This window comes from Fukomys damarensis, unplaced genomic scaffold (assembly GCF_012274545.1).
Source record: "Fukomys damarensis isolate Sample0158 unplaced genomic scaffold, DMR_v1.0_HiC HiC_scaffold_30, whole genome shotgun sequence".
In the NCBI taxonomy this organism is placed as follows: domain Eukaryota; kingdom Metazoa; phylum Chordata; class Mammalia; order Rodentia; family Bathyergidae; genus Fukomys; species Fukomys damarensis.
This window is the reverse complement of record NW_022900942.1, coordinates 32,091,927-32,109,860: the sequence shown is the minus strand read 5'-3', so window position 1 is coordinate 32,109,860 and position 17,934 is coordinate 32,091,927. Positions and strand designations below refer to the sequence as shown.

The following is a 17,934-nucleotide window of genomic DNA, read 5'->3' as shown; positions in this document are numbered from 1 at the left end:
TTGTGTATAAGAAGGCTATTGATTTTGGGGTGTTCACCTGGTATCCAGCTACTCTACTGAATCTGTCAATTAAGTCTAGAAGTCTTTTGGTAGAGATTTTTGTCTTCAATGTAGAGTATCATATCATCAGCAAATAATGACAGTTTAACTTCGTCCTTTCCTATCTTTATTGCTTTAATTTCTTTCTCTTGTCTAATTGCTGTGGTTAATGTTTCCAGAACTATACGAAGAGGAGTGGTGAAAGTGGGCATTCTGCTCTTGCTCCTGATTTTAACATGAATTTTTCAGTTTTTGGCCATTCAATATGTTAGCTGTTGGTTTTTCATAGATAGCCTTTGTTAAATAGAGATAGAGACCATCTATTCCAATTTTTTGCAGGGTTTTTATCATGAATGGGTGTTGAATTTTGTCATGCTTTTTCTGCATCTATCAAGAGGATCATATGTTTTTTGTCCTTGACTCTGTTAATATAGTGTATTACATTTATTGACTTATGTATGTTGAACCATCCTTGCATCCCTGAAATAAATCCGACTTGGTCAGGATGTATGATATTTTTGATGAACCTCTCTGTATTCTGTTTGCTAGTTGTATCTTATTAAGGATTTTTGCATCATTAAGGAGATTGGCCTGTAGTTCTCTTTTTTAGTTGTGTCTTTCCCTGGTTAGGGAATCAAAGTGATACTTGCTTCCAGGAATGAATTTGGAAGTATTGCTTCCCTTTCAATTTCATTGAAAAGTTTGGAGAGTAAAGACAGTAATTCTTTTCTAAATGTCTTGTAAAATTCAGCAGTGAATCCATCGGACCCAGGCTTTTCTTTGTTGGTAAATTTTTCATTACATTTTCAATTTCACTGACTGTAATTGGGGTGTTTAAAATGTTTTTGTCTTCTTTGTTTAGCTTTGGTAATTCATAAGTATCTAAAAATCTGTCCATTTCTTCTGTGTTTTCCAATCTATTAGAGTATAGGTTCTCAAAGTAGGTATTCATGATCCTCTGGAATTCTCTTGGATCTGTTGTGATCTTGCTTTTTTCATTCCTGATTGCATGGATCTGAGCCTTTTCTTTCCTTTTTTTAAATAAGATTAGCTAAGCATTTATCGATTTTATTTATTCTTTCAAAAAACCAGCTCTTTGTTGCATTTATTTTTTGTATCATTTTCTTAGTTTCCATTGCATCAATTTCTGCTCTAATCTTTATAATTCCCTCCCTTGTTCTAGCTTTGGGTTTTTCTTGCTCTTGTTTTTCTAGGAGTCTAAGAGTAATCATTAGGTTGTTTATTTGAGCTTGCTGTTTTCCTAGTGTGGGCATTCAGTGCTATGAATTTTCCACATAGAACTGCTTTCATTGTGTCCCATAGATTCCTGTATGTTGTATTGGCATTTTCATTTATTTGTAAAAACTGTCTAATTTCTTCTTTAATTTGCTCTGTGATCCATTGATTGTTCAGGAGAGTGCTGTTCAGTTTCCATGTGTTTGGGAAGTTCCTAGAGTTTCTTGTGCTATTGATCTCCAGTTTGATTGCACTATGATTTGATAATATACAGGAGATAACTTCGATTCTTTTGCATTTATTCAGACCTGTTCTGTGAGGTAGTATGTGGTCTATCTTGGAGAATGACCCATGTGCAACTGAAAAGAATGTATATTCTGATTTTGTGGTGTGGAATACTCTATAGACAAATATTAAGTCCATATGTTCCAAAGCTTGGTTCAGTTCTAGTATTTCATTGTTGATTTTCTGCCTAGATAATCTATCTATTTGTGATAATGGGGTATTTAAACTCTCCACTATGATTTTATTAGTGCTTATTTGATTTTTCATGTTACTTAATATTTGTTTTATATAGTTGGCGGCATTAATATTTGGTTCATATATGTTTATGATTGTCATCTCTACCTCTTGAATTATTCCCTTTACAAGGATGTAGTGGCCTTCTTTGTCTCTCTTAATGAGTTTTGGTTTGAAATTTACTTTGTCTGCAAATAAGCTTGCTACTCCTGCTTTTTTCTGGCCTCCTGTCACATGGAGAATTGTTTTCCATCCTTTCACTTTCAGTCTATGCACTTCGTTTTGCATTAGGTATGTTTCTTGTATACAACATATTGTTGGATTTGGCTTCTTAAACTTGTGCCAGTCTCAGTCTATTTCTCTTGATTGGTGAGTTGAGGCCATTGACATTGATGGTTATAACTGATATGTTCTGACTTATTATTGTCATGTTATTGTCCTTTTGTTGACTCTTTTTACTCCCCCCCCTTTTAGTTTCTTGCCTTGCCTATTTGATTTGGTCTGTTGGCCCTCATGGTGTTGTTATCTTCATTGCCCTTTTCTAGGATATTGTTTAGAATTCCTTGTAGAGCTGGTTTGGTGTTCATGAAATTTCTCAGGTGTTCTTTTTCGTGAAAGTATCTTATTTCCCCATCAAATTTGAAAGAGATTTTTGCAAGATACATCAGTCTAGGTTGGAGGTTGTTTTCTTTTAGGACTTGAAATACCTCATGCCAGGCTTTCCTTGACCTGAGGGTTTGTATTGAAAAGTCTGCTGTGATTCTGATGGGCTTTCCTTTGCATGTGATTTGTTTCTTTTCTCTTACTGCTTGTAGTATTTTGTTCTTCTTTTGGAATTCTGGGATCTTATTATTATATGTCTAGGTGTAGTTTTTTTTTTTTATCATGGCTAGTTGGAGTTCTAGATGCCTCACTTATTTGTATGTCTAATTCTTCCCTTCTGTTTGGGAAGTTTTTTGTCATTAATTCTGTGAACAGCTTTTTAAAGTCATTTGTATTTTCTCCTGCTACTTCATGAATTCCTATCAATCTTATGTTTTTCTTCTTTGCATCATTTAGAAGTTGTTGCATCAATTTCTCATGACCCCTTACTATTTTTAAGAGACCTCTCTTTTCACGGTAACTGACTGCAATCCTATCTTCCATATCTGAAATTCTATCTTCACAATCTTTTATTATGTTTTGTATGTTTTCAATAGAGTTTTTAATCTCCTGGATATCTGTTTGAATCTGTTTAATGGATTCCATTTCTTTCCTATGTTGGGCATTCATTGGCTCCATTTCTTTCTTATTCTGGGCTTTCATGGCTTCTATCATGGTCCTAAGCTCATCTATTTTTTTCTCAGTTTCTGTTCTAGAGTCTTGAATCATGACTTCCATTTTGCTAACCATCTCTATGGTTATCTGGGAAATTATTTCTGTTGTGAATTGTTTTAGAGCCTGATTGATCTGTTTTGTTACTTCCTGTGCTATGGGTTTGCCGTGTCCTGCTGGTTCACTATCAGACTTTTCATCCTTATTTGCCCTACTGTTTGCCATTAGTGAACTGGAAGTCTGTCTTTGTGTCCTGCTTAAGTGTTTTCTCATTTTTATTTTTGTTGTTGGGTTGTCCTTGATTTAATTTCTGGGTTATTACTTAAATCTGTCTGATATAGTTGTGCTTTAGCTTTTGAGTCTCTAATGTCTAATAGACATTCTCATTTTCATAATATCAGAGGAAACAACTCATTAAATCAATCACAGTCCTTTATTCCAATTGACACATTCAGCAGCACAATAGGATCGAGCACAGCTTGCAGTTTAACCACTTGTGGTAGTCATTAAACTATCACTCTAAATCATGTGAATTAAATTAAAATCAAGAAGCAGCCCAAAATATGTTTGCAGTGGATACACTTTTCAATATAGCATCTTTACCATTTAGGATGGGGGCTTAGATAGAGTTAGGATGAGGAGTAGGTAAGTGAAAGTATTGGAGGAGGTTTTAAATGAAGCCAGAATATGTAGAATGACCATAAAATCTTTACAAAACTATTGACTTCAAAAGGGGTAGACAGAGTGCAAGAGTAAGGACAAGAATATATCCCCTTACAATAACAGGGGCTCACTTTGCCTTGAATCTACTGATCCATGAGTGAGGTAAAATGACAGAAGAAAAGAACATAAAGAAAAAATAAAAAATGATAAAAAAGAAGTCTGAGTTAGGGTAGGAGCAGGAATAGAAAGGAAGATGAGGGATAATATGGTGGAGCAAGAGACTGAGTTGGAGAAAGAGGACAGAAAAAAAAAAGAAATTGCAGGGTGGAATGAGAAAAAGAAAGAAAAAAGAAGAGTTTGAAGGGCCTCTTTCAGACTATCTCTCTGCTGTCATAATATAAAATTTGCACAGCCATGTGCAGAACCAAGTCCCTTAATCTCAGCTAGCCAATGGCAGATCCCCACAACTCAGACTGACCTCAGGCCACAAGGCCTAAATTGAGTTGCCTGACGTGCAGGGTTGAACTCCACACAGTTCTATTACAGGTTTCCCCCCGCCCTTTCTTTAAAGATGTTCAAAGTGGGGAGCTCAGAAAAATACCCTTTATGATCACCTATGCCTCTGTAGAGTGGGTCCAAAGACTGGCCCAATTAGTAGGTCTGAGAGTGTTGTGGGGGTTGGGGGGTGGTGTTTCAATGGCGCCCACATGGCTACCTTCCTTGCTGGGGCTGGTGGCAGAGCAGCAATGTGGCAGGATTTTACTGTAATAACAAAGGAATGGTAGTCTCTGCCACTTACAGAAGACTCCATATTTCTTCCTGGGTGCCATGACTTCTGCCTTAGATGGTTTATGTACAGCATCTCATTTAATTATTTTAAACTCTGTGAAGTAAATACATTTATAGCACCTATTTTATTTGCAGAATCTAGGACTCTGATAAAATAATTTAAAAAAAAGAAAGAAAGAAAGAAAAGAAACAGCGATTCCAGACTCTTACTCAGTGCTGAATGTACTCCATGGTCTGCATGGCATTTTAATGTGACAAGCAGCTCTCCGAAAAGTGACACATAAAATTGAAATGTTTAGATTAGGGCCAGGGATTTAGCTCAGTGGTGCTGCTGCCTGCCTCGCAAGCACAAAGACCCGAGTTAGATCCCTGGTACCAAAAAAAAAAAATGTAAATGTTTAGATTAAATCATGGTTTAAAACCATTGACTGCACCATTAAAGAAACTAGCAGTCAATCCGAGGTAGCACCATTGTACAGTTAGAGGAGGGACATAATGATGTCTAGAAGGTATGTTCACAGTGCAAACAACATGTATTAGCTTAGAATATGTTTTTACAAATCAACACTGTATAAGCATTTTCTAAAGATGCCTTATTCATACTTCATGTGAGATTGAGGAAGCATAAGTTGTCCCTATTGTTAAATATAATTTTTTGTGAATCACAATTATTTAAGGTACTGTTCACAGGCTGATGGACCTTATAAGAACTTGAAACATCTTTCTTTTATAAAACCCAGCAAAATTTTATATGTGGGAAGTATTTTCACTCTATAATTTTTAATGTTACTTCCAATTTCCTCTTTATTTGTGAAGAATACCTTTTCAAAAATTAGCATCAATAGGATCTAGAAATATTTTAATCCAATTTGTAGTAGTAAAAACAAAGTCAGTTTTGAAGATTTTATTTTCTTATAGATTCTTAAGAAATTTGGAAAATTCTAATCTTTAAGGATGACTGTGTTTTTAAAAGTCTAGGAAACATATCATACATACATTCATAGCAAATGAGAGGGGGAAAAAAAACAACGTTCCATTGGTTTCAAATATTCCTTTTCCTTTCCCTTCTTCTTCAGGACCTCTTGTCTCCTACTCATAATGTGAATGAACAGGCCTTTGTTTTCCCCTTATTACTGAATAATATCAATACTTGATTTAGCAAATGAACCTCTACTTTTTATTCTTAGCTATGATATCCACTAACTGAGTTTTTTTTTTTTTTGGAAGAATATCAAGCTGTCTTTCTAGATCTCGCCTTTTCATCTATAGTAATAATAACTATGATGATGATAGCAACGCTATTCTGTCTATATCAGAGGGTTCATGATACAATATATAAAATCTCTGTAAAAAAAGGTAAACAATTTAGAAAAATTCCTATACCTATTTAACCTTCGTAAGATATACATAGCAATATGTAGTCTGATTATGAGGGTTTTATATTTTCTTGTATTATTATTTTAGTTGTACATATTTGTGGGCTACTGTGCATAATTCGATACATGTATATACAGTGAGTAATGATGTTTAAAGATTTATAAAAGCTTGTATTAATACATAATAAGTGTACATTTTAATGATACAGTACTATGTTTCAATACTGATATACAATATGTACTATTCAAATCATTTCCCTCTTTTATCATTACTATCTGCGTGGAGGCTTTCAGGTCTTCCTACTTATTCATAAAATATGAGTTTATGAAAAATTATAGTCACTACTTCTGTAGAATCTTAGAAATCATTATTCTTATCTAATCATGTTTTTGCGTGCACTATCCAGTTTCTATTACTCATTTCTGTCACCCTCTAAGACACTAGTAGTCACTGTTCTGCTTTCAGAATGACTGTTTTATTTTTTTAAACATCCACAAGGAGAATATATAATCCTTTTCTTACTGTAACTGGCTTACTTCCCTTCACATAACTTTCAGTTCCATCCATTTTGCTGCAAATGATAGGAAATTACTCCTTTTGTGGCTGAATAATATTCCATTTTGTATAAACAGTATACCATGTTTTCTTTATTCATCTTTCCATCGACAAGCATCTAGCTATTGTGAATAACACAGCAATAAACATGAAATGCAGGTATCTCTTTGTATGCTATTATTTCCTTTGGGTATGTGTCACAAGTAAGATGGCTAGATTACATGGTAAAGCTATTTTCAGTTTTCTGAAGAGCCCCCATAGTATTCTCCCTTACAAATTTTCTCTTCTCCATACACTCGTGTGTATGTGTGCATGCGTGTGTGTGTGTGTGTGTGTGTGTGTGTGATGGCATTTCATTGTATTTTTAAATTTATATTTCTTTGGTGGCTGATGAAGTTAAGCATTCTTTTAAAATATTGTAGTCCATTTGAATTTCTCCTTTTGAGAAATGTCATTCTGTGTCACTTGCCCCTTAGGTAACTGTGTTTTGTTGTTGAGTATTTTTAGTTCTTTATATATTCTTGATATGATTTGGGGGGATCAAGTATTTTGCAAACCTTTTTTTCCTTTTTATATGTTATTTTTTCACTTTTGATTATTTGTTTTGCTGTACAGAATCTTCTTAGTCAGAAGTAATTCCATTTGTCTATTTTTCCTTCTGTTTCCTGTACTTTTGAAACCTTAACCAAAAAAGCATTCCCTGTACTGATGTCTTCAAAGGTTTCTCCTATGCTTTCTTCTTGTAGTGTTCATAGTAGCAGATTTTACACATCTCTCTAATCCTTGAATGAGAAGGTTTTCTTTCAAAAAGCAACTTGCTGACCTTAACAATCTTAGTTTGATTCAATAAATCATATTGAAACACTAGCTAATGTTTCTTACTTTAATCATTTCAAACTTATTAGTAAATCTTCTCATACTAATTTAACCTTCTAGCAACACGGTGTTTCTAAAAGAATATCCTGTAGAGTATACTGAGGGTCACTTAAGGTGCTTTTATTATAGGAATAATATGCATATCACATGACATAATTTCAGCCTTTTTAAGTATAGAGTTCCATAGTATTAGGTCCATTCACTTTGTCCACAGAATCTTATACCCTCTTCTTAAAACTATATCCATTATAGAGGTACAAGATCCCGACAATGAATGTAACTGTACTGTATCCCTAAAATGTACCAATAAACTCAATTAAAGCTGAAAAAAACTATATCCATTAAACACTAACCCCACCTCCACTCTGATAACAAACTACAGTGCATATTTTAATTATTAGTTGTATTGTAGATAATTATGTTAACATACAACAAATCAGTGCTATGATTTATATGGTTCAAAATTACTTCTGACTTGTAAATCATGATGCTCCTGATTGATCAGCAGGTCTTTCTTTCCATCTCTTCTCTGAAATTCTTGTGAAAAGGAAATACTACTCAGCCATAAAGAATGAGAAATTCAACTCATTCATAGGACAATGGATACGTATTGAGGATATACTCCTAAGTGAAATAAATAAGTCGCACATATATAAATACCGAATAGTTTCTCTGGTTTGAAAAACTATAATAGTATATAAGATCCTAATGAGATAATTGATAATGTGAAATAGGAAGAAAAGGGCTAAAGGTAGGGAAAGTGGGAAGGGTAGGGGAAAGGTAATAAGGGAAAAGAAAAAAATGAGAAAATGAAAAAATGGAAATAAAGTGTTTGTAAAAAGGTGAAGGGAGGGCAGGGACACAGGAAAAAATGAGAACCAAGACCTGTCATGTAAAGGTACAAGATCCCAATAGTGAATGTAGCTGTACTGTATACCTAAAATGTACCAATAAACTCAATGAGAAAAAAAATCAAAATAAAATTCTTAGGAATTTTGACCCCTCCATCATCAACATATGACTGCTAAAATAAGTCAACCTCAAGCCATGGATAAAGGAAGAAAACAGGGAGGATTAGCTCCATGGAGTTTTCTTAGGCCCAATCTCAAATAGTACCTATAATTTACACTCAACCACAGCCAGGCTTTAGGAAGGACTGCAAATGTAGTCTCATACCATGTGAAGAAATTATAGGTTTGAGGATGATCTAGCCAGTCTCTACTGCATCATATTAAATGTACACATACATCTGGGACTCACTATTCATGTGCTTTAGATCTTTTTTCTTGAAATCTTAATTTGTTCTGGTAAAAAAAAAATAGATCTTACTTTACATATATCCAAAAGTGAAACAAAAATCAATGACAAAGTTAAAATGTACACATAATTGCACTGATAGGTAAGAGACATTATGTAAGAAAGTTTAGTATAGGAGTTCTTTCGTGGAGGGCAATCGTATATTGAAGGCCAATGAAGATATATACATGTTGAGAATAAAGTGCATCCTTAAAGAATACTTTAATTTGTCATTCTTAATTATATCAACCCTGTGAGAGAGTTTATCTTCTCTAAATGTGAACTGTAAATCTTGCCATGATCACATTAATTCAGTTGTTTGCAAAGCGGAGGGAGTTTTTAGTGGTAAATATGTTGAACATGCATAGATGTGTCTTGAAGCACAAGGAGAGCAGATATTTGTTACTGTTTCTTTTTACAAAGTGAATTTTCTTCCTTTCAGTAACTGCACTTAAAGTAACTGCAGGAGCCCCAGCTCCAGACAGACATAGCAACACTTAGTGTCTGCATTTTCTTAAAAATGCATAAATGCGTTTGTTGGCAATGCCAACACAGACCAATTTGTGGAATAATGGAAACTGTGATTCCTGTCATTAGCCGGATGTTTACAAAATGCATCTTCCTGTCTGCATTCCAGATGTTTCTTCTCTTTTAATAGCTCTTTGGTTGTCATGAGTTTTGAATTCTAAATTGTAAAACGTCAAGGGAAGACTTTAGTCTGCATGTTGCGGGGGAGAATGACAAGAGCTTGAACTCCCCAAAAGCTCACAACATTGATCTGCAGGTTCTTCCCATTTGTTTATTTCCCATAGCAAGCCTCAGAGGTCTCAAATTATCAGAGGTCCCAGAGTCATCATTAAATGAATTAACTACTTTTTGGCTGTTCATTACTCTTGTACATCAAGAAAAGGTAGGGGCTAAAAGCGTTCACTTTGGAATAATCCCTTTCTGCAACTTTGGTTTCCTAGGGAGCGAGCATTGAATACAACGCAGCCTGGGTCCCTTCAGTTTACTGTGGGAAACCTGAAACCAGAAGCCATGTACACCTTCCGAGTTGTTGCCTACAACGAGTGGGGACCGGGGGAGAGTTCTCAACCTATCAAGGTGGCCACTCAGCCTGAGTGTGAGTATGATGAGGGAAGGGTAGTACAGTATTTAGAGAGTGCTTGTGTTCATCTGTAAAATCCTTGAATCCTTTCATAGAATTTTTTGAAACGACAAAATGGAAGGAAGATATTTAAGTTGAAAATCTTTAGAGGTAAGACAACTTTATAATAAAACAACCTCCTCACTTAGGCCATGTCTGAATAACGGCAAATCATGAAGTACAAAGGCCTAATCTATCTGGCCTTACAGAATTGTTTCCTCAGAGAATGACTAACCTGCCAAACAGTATCTTGGGGTCACCGCTGGGTTTCAGCTTTATCTATTGATTGCTCTGTGTTTCTAAGTTTGTCTATAAAGAGTATAAGATCAAAAGTAAAAGAACAATGTTATAGAACATCTAAATTTAGGGTTTTAATAAGAATGTAAACATGCACTGAATGTACTCAAGAGGCTTCCAAAGACAAACTGAAAATCCCAGAAATATAGGCAATAACCTCTCATTGTGGGACTCTCATTATTTTCTAAATTGAGTACTGTATTAGCCTATTGATCACAGAGCAAAGCAACTTATAGTTCAATGATTTCCACTTTTATAAAGGACAAGCCCTAAAATTATTTATTTTAAAATATATCTGAACTTTATCAAATTTCATTTTTTTCTTACAAATTCTAACATTATTTGAAACAGTGAATTACTGACAAGTAGTTTGCCAGCTTTGTATCTGCTAGTAAAAATTGTAATCTAAAAGTTAAATTCAGTGAATGGGTACTTGTAATTAGCTGTCTTATTTTAGGTGCTTAAATTCATGTTCCTTCTCTTTTTAAAAGATAATGCTACTTTATATTCATGTTTGTATTATGTAAAACTATATTTTACTTAAAAAGAATTTTACATGCTTTTGGAAGAAGATGAAGCACAAATTAGAAATATTTCAATTGATAAATGGGTGAACATAATTTTTACAGTAAGTCACATCCCGGGTGATTGAAACCAGTGTATCAAAGAAAGAGAATAGGCCATCTGAGTCTGCTTGATGATCTACTCTTAGCAAATTTCTCCTCCTTTCTTCGTAGCCAGCATGATATAGTCAGGATAGGACTAGACATCTTTGGAAGGAGAAAGGTCCAGGCTTTACAATTGGTACCATTATTTGCCTCACAGAAAGAAAACCTGAGGTAGTAATTAAAAAACATAAAATATATAGGTTTCAAACATCACCGGGAAAGGCAGGCTCCCAGAGAAGACCAGATAAATAATTTTCAGGACCCCCCCAATAGAAATTCAGATTTTTGTTGAAAATTTTTAAGAAAGTATAAGACAGCTATAACAGAATATTAGTCACTCTCCACACAAATCCTTCTGAGCCAGACAGCTTGTCCAACTTCACTGGATGTTTATCCTTGAAGCTGACCTGCTCCCAGGTTTGTCTTCTTAAGAATGCTTGCTGATATGTAGATTTAAATCACTAAATAATGTAATTGTAGCTTCACATCATCTGTGTTAGTATAGAATTTTGTCATTAATCTCTTCATTGATTTGGTCTTTATCATTCATATATATATATATATATATATGTATGTGTGCGTGTGTGTGTGTATACATATATAGTCAATCACCTTTATGAATATTTGGTTATTTTAGTAAAGCATAGTGAAAAGAAATTTTTCATACATATTTAAAATATACATAAATAGACATGCACACATATGCATATATATACACATATTATGATGTGTCATAAAAATTATGGTGTATTTAAATTAAAAAGCTTGTCAAACTAAAAGACACATTGCCATCAGCAACCTCAAAATATTCCCCCTTAATTCAAACATACTTTTTCTATCATTCTTGTCCCTTTCTGGAGCAGTTCTGAAAGTTTCCTTTCATGAGTGTCTGGTTGTATGGTCCTAGCTATCGCAGCGTCCTGAATGGTTTCAAAACATTCACCTGTCATGACCATTTTGCATATGGAAAAGGCCATAGTGTCAGGGTGCCAGATCCAGTGAATTAGGAGGACGAGGACACATCACAATGTCGTGATGAGCTACCTGTTTGTTGTATGGTACTCAGCAGCTACATCTACCACTTTGTCGATCGATCACATTTCATGAAGACCTGAAAAAGGACCCCAGAACTGTTGCACAGTGGGAAGCATGATGGGATGTGTATTTGTTTGAAGTGAAGCAAGGGGGAATAGTTTGAGGGGGGTTAAGTTAAACATTTACCATATTGATAACCCCTGGCCTATCCCACATTATTCACAAATTGACTTTTAAAAACTCTTAAAATCCTATAAAGAAAACTCTTACTCAGTTTCCTATTATTGAAATTCAACTTTAAAATGAAGCATGTTTATTTTTATAAAATCCACTATGTAAAAATTATTTGAATTCTTCACTTCTATTCCTAATTTATTCTAGAACTGTTTTAATGTACTTTTCAAGCCTAACTGGCCATGATTGCATTGTTTTTCTGATAAAAATCCTGGGTAGTGAGTCTTGATTTCTAAGAATGAGTCTTTTTTTCCCTACCAATACCATTGTTTCTAAGCATCCAACTTATAAAAGCAATTTGAAGGATTTTTTTCTCACTTTTTTCTTTTCTTTTGTTTTTCTGGTTTTATTTGGTTTTTGTTTGTTTTCTTTTTCTTTTTTTTTCATTGAGTTTATTAGTAATTTTTAAGTATACAATACAGTTAAATTCGTCATTGGGATCTTATACTTTTAGATGACAGATCTTGGTTCTCATTTTTCCCCATACCACAGCCCTCCCTTCACCTCTTCTTCCCTGCCCCCATTTACAAAGACTTTGTTTCCATTTTTTCATTTTCTCATATTTTTTCTTTTCCCTTATTTCCTTTCTTCTACCATTCCCCCTCCCCTACACCTTTAGCCCTTTTCTTCCTATTTCATATTGTTAGTTATACAATTTGGATCTTATTTGCACTTTTAGTTTTTCACACCAGAAACTATTTGATATTTACACATCTTATTTATTTCACTTAAGACTCAGCCATAAAGAATGAGAAACTAGAGTCATTCATAGGAAAACGGATGCATATTGAGGCCATACTCTTAAGTAAAGTCTTAAGTAAAGTCACTTTTTTTCCTTTTAAAAATGCCAGTATTTTTAAATTAATGGACAAAAATGTATTTTCCTTTTTGACATTGATTACTAAAAAAATACTTTATAAAACACTTATTCATGGTACAGCATGTTCTGCCATTTTTAACATAATTTTTTTTAAAAAATCAGAGTATTTGTACGTTGTGTAAAGCTTTGATTATGTAAGACACAATGGCAAAATTCAATGGATAGGTATTTTTGACAAAGAGCTACTATATTCTTAATACCATCCCAAACCATTTAAAGCACTTTAGAAAAATTTAGCTGTATAGTGAAGTAACAATACTTAGGGTTTTCAGAACTTTCTAGGGGAAGCAAAAATTGTAAATATGTGACAGTAAAAATAATCCAATAAGGAAACTTATGGGAAGCTGTTTAATAGACATGAAAATCTCAGTTACATTCTTGCTCCTGGGCCTATCGTCTCTGTGTGTGGCTATTGCATATTGTATAGCTATTTTTTTGCATCTAAATGACACTCACCTTACCTCCTTAAATAAGTCTGATATTGCAGAGATTGCCACCTTATGCTGCACACCTCCCCAGTTCCTCAGAGAGCAAGGTGAAAAATTTATATAGAGGACCTCATTGGATACTGGCCTCGATAAGCATGAGGTTAGCAATTAGTATAACAATGATAAGGTTACTAAAACCTCTACGGAATAGACTAGGCTACTTATTGGCACTGTCATTGCATGTAAAGCATATAAATGATCTCCAGAACATGAAAGCAAAGAACCTTTCTGCTTTAGAAACATGATGTAACCTTGAATACTTTTCAGAAAGGGCATCAGTAATGGCCTTACAATACTCTTCATAGTTAGGCTTTTATTAATAGCATTGTTTTATTAAATTATGTTATTTTAAACCCTTGTATGAATAAGGATTTTTTTCCTTTACAGGTTCTTGTTTATTTGCTCTGTGACTTAACTCTGTTTCGTGACTATTTCATTGTCTGGTTGATCTCTTACAGAGTAGGCAGATTAAGAACAATTCAACCTACATGAGCAGACCAAGAAGAATACACTTTACATGGGCAGAGCAGTTAGCTAATTCATCCAATCCATTTATAGGAAGAGTATTCTGGAGCTCTCTTGCTATCTTTATTGCAGACATTACAATAAATATATTATAATCAAGACTAATAGGTGCTGCATTTGTACTTTTTTTCTTCTATTAACAATAAACTCAGCTTTGGCGATTTAAAAATATTACTAGAAAAAAAATAACACTTTTCTCTAAGATTGCTCAATAATACACCAACTAGTGAGGAAGATGGAAAGTAGCAGAGATCCTTTCCTTCCTTTCCTGCTCTTTTTCTTCTCCACTTTGTAGAAGCTCATCTTTTCTTCTTTTAAAGGAAAGTACACGGGCTAATCTTACTATTTGGTGAGGCTGTTAAATTCAGAGATAAAAAGGGAGAAAAACATGACCATGAATATTTCCTTCTGACAAAATGATATTATCTTTTCAAAATGAATACCATCTGAGTATGCATTTGGTTGCTTCTTTTATCACTATTTTTCCAAATGTGATGCAGTAATTGTACACAAAGATTACATAGCTTTTATACAAATTGAATTTCTAGTTTTTCATATTATTTGAAAATATAAACTCTATTATGAAGACCATATTTTAAAGGAATAAAAACTGATGGAAAAAATGTCTGAAATATAAATCAGCCAGCAATGCTCTCTAAAAGGGCATACACTTTATTGTAATCATTTAAAGAGATCAACAGTCCAAGATCCAGTTTATGAAATAATCACCTGGAATAGAAAGGCTTGATTTATATGAAGGCTTGTACCCTCTGATTATATCTTCTTTTTGCTAAACCTTTGCTCTTTCTCCTGTGCCTTTATGGTGCATAATTTATCCTCTGTGTTATCAACTGGGATTTAAGGCCCCGCATGCTTAAGATATGTCTAATCTTTTCATACCACATGTGGCGAATTTTTGAATTATTATTTGGGGTACAAAAGATGCTGTTAAGTCAGTTTAACCACTTAGGAATTTAAAGGAGACCACATACAGGCTTGAGAGCTTGAGTTAGAATAGGAAGCCTATTTGCAATACTGTAACCCAAATATCTACAAAACCCTGTCATGGTTAAGCTTTTTATGTGATATTCTTGTCTATTATATTCTTAACACTAAAAAGATGAGTGAAAGCAACCCCCATGTGCATGACTTTAGAATACATTGTGTACATGTGTAACTATTTACTTTTTTCCTCCTCCTCTGGATATTTTAAAATTAAAATGGGACTCAACTTGTATGATGGGTTATGGATAGAACATAAGAGTTCACATCGTATTCCTGAATATTACTACCTGTATCCTAGAGCAGCTCTCTTAATCGTGGAGACACCAGTTTCCTGAACTGCTGTATTAAATTGGAGAAATTATTTACTCAGCCTGTTCCTCGGTTGTGATAGTGAAATGTGATGAGATAGGGAAAGCCCTGGGTCTTGCCTAACATCTAGTAGGCACTCAGTAGGAAGACACTGGATGACTGCATCAGGATCAAAGGTGAACTTAATTCCTTCTCGCTATGCTTACAAAGTGGGATGCTGGCCAGACAAATCACCTAGGTACAGAAAATAAACTAAATAAAATAAATTCTTTATAGCTTGGAACCAGTTCAGCATGTTAATGTGATTATTACTTTCCCCTAATTAATCTTTCTTTGTACTTTGGCAGGATGATATAAACCATCCTAATTTTGCCTAAGGTATATATTTATTGCCTAACTAAACTGAAATCTTTTGATCAGAAAGTACTACACCATCCCATAAACTATCTCATACCTTTGCCATTTCATGAATAGTTGATTTTTTTAAGAGATGTCACTGTAATCTTGTTTTTACTTAATGTGTGGTAGAGATATGAAATAATGTCATATTTTTTTCAACAAGATTCTACAAATTCATTGAGTCCCATTGGTCACAGTTCTTCCCAGCACCTTTCTTTTACAACTTGAGCTGCTTTATGATTCGTAATCATACTTCAGGGTGATTTAAATAAATATGCGTGGTGACTATGATGGTGAAGTTGACCATTAGCCAATTGAGGTTAAGGTGGTTGTGTGGATGTAGCCATGGCTAAACATTAAAGATTGCCATTGATATTGTGCCTTATTTTCTATTACTTTCCTTTTGTGGCATGCACACATGCTGACATTATTTCACAAATATCTAACTGTAAAATATTTTTCCAAATACTACAAAATAAGATTGTCAGCATTAAGGGCTTATGGCCTGGCATCCTTAACCATAGAAGGCTTAAGAGATCTATTTGCATTTAATGATCAAGTAGTCAAAGTATTGTTTTTTGTCTAAAGGTGTATATTATTTCATGAGTTAGAGGTAGACTTAACAGTATGGAGTATTTAATCACCAGAAAGAGAGTTCAAAGCAAGTCAGAATCACTGATCTTTCTGGATTCACTCAAAAATAGTTATTTTGTGCTAAGTTCTAGACTTGCACTGTACACTAAAGTACCAATACCCAAGTGTGTCCACTTAAACTTAAATGTCTTGAAATAAAGTAAAATTTACAGTTGTTTCTCAGTCACTCAAACTACACTGCTTGATAACATTTACAACTTAAATAAAATTTAAAAAAGAAAATCTAACTCCTCGTTCTTGTGATCCCAGTACCGTATTAGACAATGTAGAAAACACTCCACTATCCAAGAACATTCTACTGTATACCATCAGACTTGATACCGTGCTAGCATATAAAGATGAAAGCCAGATAGATACTGTCAGAATTCTCAAGAAAGTTACAGTATAGTGGGAGCCACTTTAAGTAAAACCTACTAAAATATATTTTATTGAATTAGTCTCCTTGAATATTGAAAATATTTATTGATTAATAGAAAACATTTCTGTTAAAAACATCAAACAATCTAGACCTGAATACATTTTCTGGTTACTTAAAGTTACTTAGATGTTTTTCACATTTTAAAAAAATGAAAGCTTAATTGAAAGTAAACACTAAGAAAACTAGTTGCTTTGGTTAAAAAGTTATGTAACATAGTTGGGCTTCCCTAAAATACTTTCACTGCTTGTCTGTTATTTTATTTTGAACACACAGCATAAATTCAGGCTTCTTGACTTTATATAACCAAACATCTAGAAAAATTATCTACTTCATGAGAAAAAAATATGGAAAAGCTGCTTATTTCTTGTGACATTATGTAATATGAGGATAGGGAATCCAAAAAGTGTCAAAAAGCTTCCCTACATAGATTGTTTGTGGTTTATTTGCCTAGTTTGGTTATGCACCCTACTAAAAATCAGAACAGGTTGCTTGTTAAACCAAATTAGGGCAAAAGCCAGTATGGGCATCTTCAGGGACATTGTTATGATGCAGGGTAGCTGAATAAGCTCTAACCATAGGTAAAGTAGCTGAACTGAGCTTTTAGGGAGCTTCTTGTATTGAGAACTGGTTAATATGACTAGTGAGGAGTAAAGATAGGAAGTGACTATGGCACTTTCCTACCCACATGTTTATACATTCACTGAGAGCACTTAGTTACATAGTCCATAAACATCATTTCACCAAAAGTTTTGATGGCTATGTCTTTTTAAAGACTAACAGGTGTATAAAACAAAAAGGGTACTTTCTCCCCAAGACTGTTTTTGTGACTCTAACAAAAAAAGTATCAGAGGCTGGGTAATTTACAAAGAATAAAAATGTGTCTTTCATAGTCCTGGAGGTGAAGAAGCACAAGATCAGGTTTGGGGTCTGATGAGAATTGCTCTTTGCATTGAAGATGAGATGTTTTTGTTGCATCTTCCACAGGATGCACACACCATGTCCTCATACTGGACAAGGGCAAAAAGGTGGAGGGAACTAAGCTGTTTCTTTCAACCCTGCCTAAAGTCTGAGACCTCATGGCCTCATCCCCTCTAAAAGGCCCCAACTTCATAATTCTTTTACATTGCAGATAAAGTTACAACACATATTTTAGTGGATAAATGAAACATCCAATCATAAAAACATTTTAAAAATCAAGGATATATATATAT

General features: G+C 34.1%; 1 protein-coding gene across 3 annotated transcripts in view; it reads left to right on the top strand.

The window, feature by feature from the left end:
* The window catches only part of Dcc (DCC netrin 1 receptor), a 1,126,179-nt gene that overhangs the window by 757,300 nt on the left and 350,945 nt on the right, over nt 1-17,934 (top strand). For all 3 annotated transcript variants that reach the window (XM_033757479.1, XM_033757478.1, XM_033757477.1), the window contains exon 9: nt 9,633-9,787. In XM_033757479.1, coding sequence (XP_033613370.1) covers nt 9,633-9,787 — 155 coding nt within the window. The remainder of the gene's footprint in view (nt 1-9,632; nt 9,788-17,934) is intronic.